Source organism: Penaeus chinensis, chromosome 12 (assembly GCF_019202785.1).
Source record: "Penaeus chinensis breed Huanghai No. 1 chromosome 12, ASM1920278v2, whole genome shotgun sequence".
Lineage (NCBI taxonomy): Eukaryota > Metazoa > Arthropoda > Malacostraca > Decapoda > Penaeidae > Penaeus > Penaeus chinensis.
In genome coordinates this window covers 5,786,835-5,791,834 of record NC_061830.1, presented here as the reverse complement: position 1 = coordinate 5,791,834, position 5,000 = coordinate 5,786,835, and the positions used below count along the sequence as shown (strand labels likewise).

Here is a 5,000-nt window from a genome sequence, read left to right as displayed (position 1 = left end):
TATCCCTCCGCCCTCCCCCCTCCCCCCTTGCACTGCCTCCTCCTACGACATCCTCCCCCCCCCCCATCCACCCTCTGACCAATTTTTTGGACATAGACTGTCTTTTTTTTGTTCATTTTTTTTGTTTTTTTGTGCGTTTTACATCCTTTGTTCTTGAGGTGGGGGAGCGGAGACAGAATGGCGTTTTGGGATGGCGCCGTGGCCTTAGCTGGCACTGGGAGAGGGGGGGATGGGGGATGGGAAGGGGGAGGGTGGGTGGTGGGAAGGGGGAGGGAAGGGGGAGGGGAGAAGTGAAGGGAGGAGCAGGGGGGGGGCGGTACACGGAAGTCAGGACTCTTGCACTGCGAAGGTATTTGCGTATAGGTACGGATATTGTGTGTGTGTGTGTGTGTGTGTGTGTGTGTGTGTGTGTGTGTGTGTGTGTGTGTGTGTGTGTGTGTGTGTGTGTGTATGTGTGTGTGTGTGCATATGTGTGCATGTGTGTGTGCATGAAATATATGAACATTATTCGCATATATATAAATAAGGTTTTCTTACACGGTGAAAATTACAAGGTTAGAAGCAAGATATAAAATAAACGCGGTCCAGAGTACGCACTTTCTTCTTATTATTCTTATTCTTATTCTTCTTCATCTCTCTCTCTCTCTCTCTCTCTCTCTCTCTCTCTCTCTCTCTCTCTCTCTCTCTCTCTCTCTCTCTCTCTCTCTCTCTCTCTCTCTCTCTCTCTCTCTTCCTCCCTCCCTCCCTCCCTCCCTCCCTCCCTCCCTCCCTCCCTCCCTCCCTCCCTCCCTCCCTCCCTCCCTCCCTCCCTCCCTCCCTCCCTCCCTCTCTCCTTCCCAACTCCTGCCTTTTCTACCTCTGCTCCAACTGCATCCCTACCGGCCTTCTCGCTCCTACATACCCATGTCCCTCTCCTGCTCCCTCTGTTAATTCCTTTCCCTCATCTGCTCTCCTTCCTGCTCCCCCCCCTCCCCTAGAACTCCTGCTGTCCCCTCCCGACTCCTGCTCTTTCTACCCCTGCTGCTCCAACCCCCCCCCCCCCCCCCCTTGCATTACCTGCCTTACCCCGTTCTTCCCTACCTCCTTATTTGCTCCCTCCTTGTTCACCTCTTACTACTCCTCCTCCATGCCTGCTTCTTTCTCCCTATTTGCTCCCTCCTTATCTGTTCCTCCTTATCTACACTTTCCTCCTTACCTGCCCATTTATACCTTCTCCTTCCTTCTTACTTGCTTCCGCTTTCTTATCTGCTCCTTCCTCATTACCTGCTCCTTCATCCCTGTACTTTCCTCCTTACCTTCTCCTTCCTCCTTATCTGCTTTCCTTTTATGCAACCCCCTAATCCTCTTCCTCCTCCTCCTCCCCCCTCCCCCTACTCCCCTACTCCCCTACTCCCCTACGCCCCTACGCCCCTACGCCCCTACGCCCCTACGCCCCTACGCCCCTACCCCCCTCCCCCCTTTCCTAGACCTCCATTCTCCTTACGTGTTACCTTGGTGGCCCGGATTTACCCTTTGAGAAGCCCTATGGGAAGGTCGGCGGGTGTTCTTGGTTGTCTTCAGAAACCGTTTTGGCGTGGATTAGCTGGTTTAGTTGTTTGTTTTGTTTGTTGTGTTTGCATGGTGTTTTTTGTGTGATGTTTGGATGGTGTTTTATGATGGTGTTGATGTGGATGGTGGTGATTTTTATGGTCAGAGATGTATATGTACTTTTATTTTTTTTTATTTTTTTTTTAATTGTCGTTAATATTACGTTACTTGCATGTCTTCCAAATCGAAGGAAACGTTTTAGGAAATGAAAAGGATCTCGGATCTAAAAGGGTCATTCATTAGACCGACTAAAACGGCGCGTTTGATGGCACCAGATGCAAGTTCAGTCAAGCACCAACGTCTCATAAATTTTTCATGATCTTGCCCTTTTTTTTGCATGACTTCTGTCTGCGAAGTATTCATGGGTGAGGCTAACTTTAGGGTCTGACGTCGAGGCTGTGTATGCCTTTTTATTTTGTTTTATTTTACTTATGTTTATCGGGAAGGTTTTCCGTTTCGGAGTGCTTACCTTAGATTCGTGGTGGATTTGCTGTGAGTCAGTGTGTGAGTGTGTGAGTGTGTGTGAGTGTGTGAGTGTGAGTGTGAGTGTGAGTGTGAGTGTGAGTGTGAGTGTGAGTGTGAGTGTGAGTGTGTGTGTGTGTGTGTGTGTGTGTGTGTGTGTGTGTCTATTTATGTATATATGTATGTATATGGGTGGGGGAGTTCTTTTTAACTTACGTCGTGTTTTTCTTTTTAACGCATTATTTTATGTATAAAAGTGATGACGGAAACTTATTTACGTGTTTGAACGATTCTTTCAGAATACTTTATATTTTTTACGAAGTGTGAGAATTTCGATTTTTTCGAGAAGTGCATTTCGGCAGCGGATCACCTAGTCGATCACGAGAAAAAGGGAACTTGACTAAAGAAGGAGCGAGTGGCTTCCTTTGCGCGTGCATGCGGAGCCCGAACGCCCCCGCGCGCTGCCTCCGCCCGAGGTGTGATGAGGAGTAGTGATGGCGCCAGAGAGGCCTCACCGAGGGTAGGATGCTGACGGAGGTGCTAAGCCGGGTGGCGGTGCTCTCGCAGGGCGTGGCCCGCTCGCTGGGGGTCATGTGGCCCCACGCGGAGAGCGAGGACCCTGCGGCGGGCGAGTGCGCGCCGCGGTGGACGAGCCCCACGGACATGGCGGCGCTGGGCAGCGTGGTGTGCGTGCCGCCCTCGCCGCGGACGCTGTCGGCGCCGCCGCCCCACTCGCCGCCCCCTCCCTCCGCCCGCCGCTACAACGCGGGCGACAAAGACTGTGATATCGTGCGGGCGGGCATCCCGTGCTGCTACATGGACGATGACTCAGGCGTGGGCGATCCCGCAGCCGCGCCCGCGTCGCTGGTGCCGCAGACTGCCGCGGGGCACCTGCAGCTGCCCTTGACGGAGCTGCGCTGTGACAGTGACAATGACAGTGGCCTGGTCAGCTGCGGCGACAGCGACCACGCGCAGAGCCACGACACGGGGGACACGCCCGTGCCGCCGCCCTTCCTCCTCTGTGATAGCGAGCCGCCGCTGCTGGCGCAGCCGCCCTCCGACTCGCCCGTGCCCTTCCGTCCGGACTTCGACCACGTGGTGGCGGCGCCGCGCGCGGGCACGCCCCCCGCCTTCACGCGCGACCACCTGTGGCCGTCGCCGCGCGACAGCCGCTACGAAGACCAGGGCTTCGGCGACCTGTCGAGGCGGGACCACGCGGCGCTCAGCGACCTGGACCAGCACGAGCCGGCGGTGTTCAACGAGCCCGCGAGCCCCGTGGCCGCCCGCAACGCCAGAAACGCCCTCTTCCACGAGAGCCCCAAGTGCGCGCCCGACAGACACGCCAACCGCTACTTGAGCCCCAACAGTGCCAGCAGGAAGTGGCGCGAGCGGAGAAGTAGCGGCGAGGCCGAGGCCGAAGATGCGGGCGTGGGCTTCGTGGACAACTTCCAGTACCCGCCGCCGCCCGCCGCCGCCGCCCACAACCCCTTCGACGCCACCTTCCAGCGTGCCGTCAAGCAGAGGCGCTTCCGAGCCAAGAAGGTAAGTACGGCGCTCAGACTGGCGCTGGTTTTGGCAGGGGACAGCTGCTGCCGTCTCCTCCTCCTCCTCCTCCTCCTCCTCCTCCTCCTCTTCCTCCTCCTCCTCCTCCTCCTCCTCCTCCTCCTCCTCCTCCTCCTCCTCCTCCTCCTCCTCCTCCTCCTCCTCCTCCTCCTCCTCCTCCTCCTCCTCCTTCTCCCCCCCCCTTTCTCTCTCTTTTCAAATTTCTCATTACATCATTAATATATCTTGTTTAATATTATGCGAGGTTCATATGGATTTCAAAACACTTGTTCAGGCAAGATGAAAATCTTAGCCTGATATTGCAACATCCCAAGAAAGAAAGAAAAATAAAATAAAAGAAAAAAAAAACGGGAAAAATATTCTTGCCAGTTCAATAAAGATCAGGGGGCGCGTATTTGCATTCTCGGCGTAGCTATTTTCGTTCGGCTATGCAAGGCTCGTGCTTGTGGAAGTGCCAAAGATCATTTTTTTTTTTGCTTTTGGAGTTTGGTTTTCCCGTAAGGCTTCTTTGGTTTGCTTAGTCGGTTGAAGGGAGACACACGCACTCGCACGCTCACCATACGCACACATGCACGCACACATGCACGCACACATGCACGCACACATGCACGCACAGATGCACGCACACATGCACGCACACATGCACGCACACATGCACACACACACACACACACACACACACACACACACACACACACACACACACACACACACACACACACACACACACACACACACACACACACACGCGCGCCCTAACACCAGTCAAAAGCAGCACATCCAGCGCCATCGTCCCGTCACGGAGGGAGCTCATCCTCGCCGGGTTCCTCTCGTGGCCACAGTGCTCCCAGGAGGAGGAGGAGCGGGGCGGGGGCGGGGCTGGTCGGGCTGCCTGCGCCCGGACGCAGATGGGGGGAGGGGAGAGGGAGGGGGGAGGGGGGAAGGGACGAAGGATGGGGAAGAAGGAAGGGGGAGGAGGATGGGGGAGGATGAGGATGAGGAAGGGAGGGAGGGCGGGAGGGATTTTTATGGGTATGGGAGGGCGGGAGGGTGGGAGGGTAGGGAGGTGAGGGAGGGAGGGGGGTAGGGAAGGCGGGAAACGGGAGTTTCCCGGGAGGGAGGGGGGGGGGGGGATGGGGGTGGGAGGGAGAGAGGGAGGCAGGAAGGGAGGCAGGAAGGAGGCTGATTGACGGAAGGGATAGGGGGGAAGGATGGAGGGGAGGAAGATGGTGGGGAGGAAGAAGGATGGGAGAAAGGCCGGGAGGAAGGATAAGAAGGATGGGAGGAAGAAGGATGGGAGGAAGAAGGATGGGAGGAAGAAGGATGGGAGGAAGAAGGATGGGAGGAAGAAGGAGGAAGAAGGAAGGGAGGTGGGGAAAGAGGAGAAA

General features: G+C 55.9%; 1 protein-coding gene across 3 annotated transcripts in view; it reads left to right on the top strand.

Moving 5' to 3' along the window:
- The window catches only part of LOC125031078 (ribosomal protein S6 kinase alpha-2-like), a 92,717-nt gene that overhangs the window by 26,482 nt on the left and 61,235 nt on the right, over positions 1-5,000 (top strand). For all 3 annotated transcript variants that reach the window (XM_047621551.1, XM_047621549.1, XM_047621550.1), the window contains exon 2: positions 2,349-3,591. In XM_047621551.1, coding sequence (XP_047477507.1) covers positions 2,575-3,591 — 1,017 coding nt within the window. In that variant the 5' untranslated portion in view covers positions 2,349-2,574. The remainder of the gene's footprint in view (positions 1-2,348; positions 3,592-5,000) is intronic.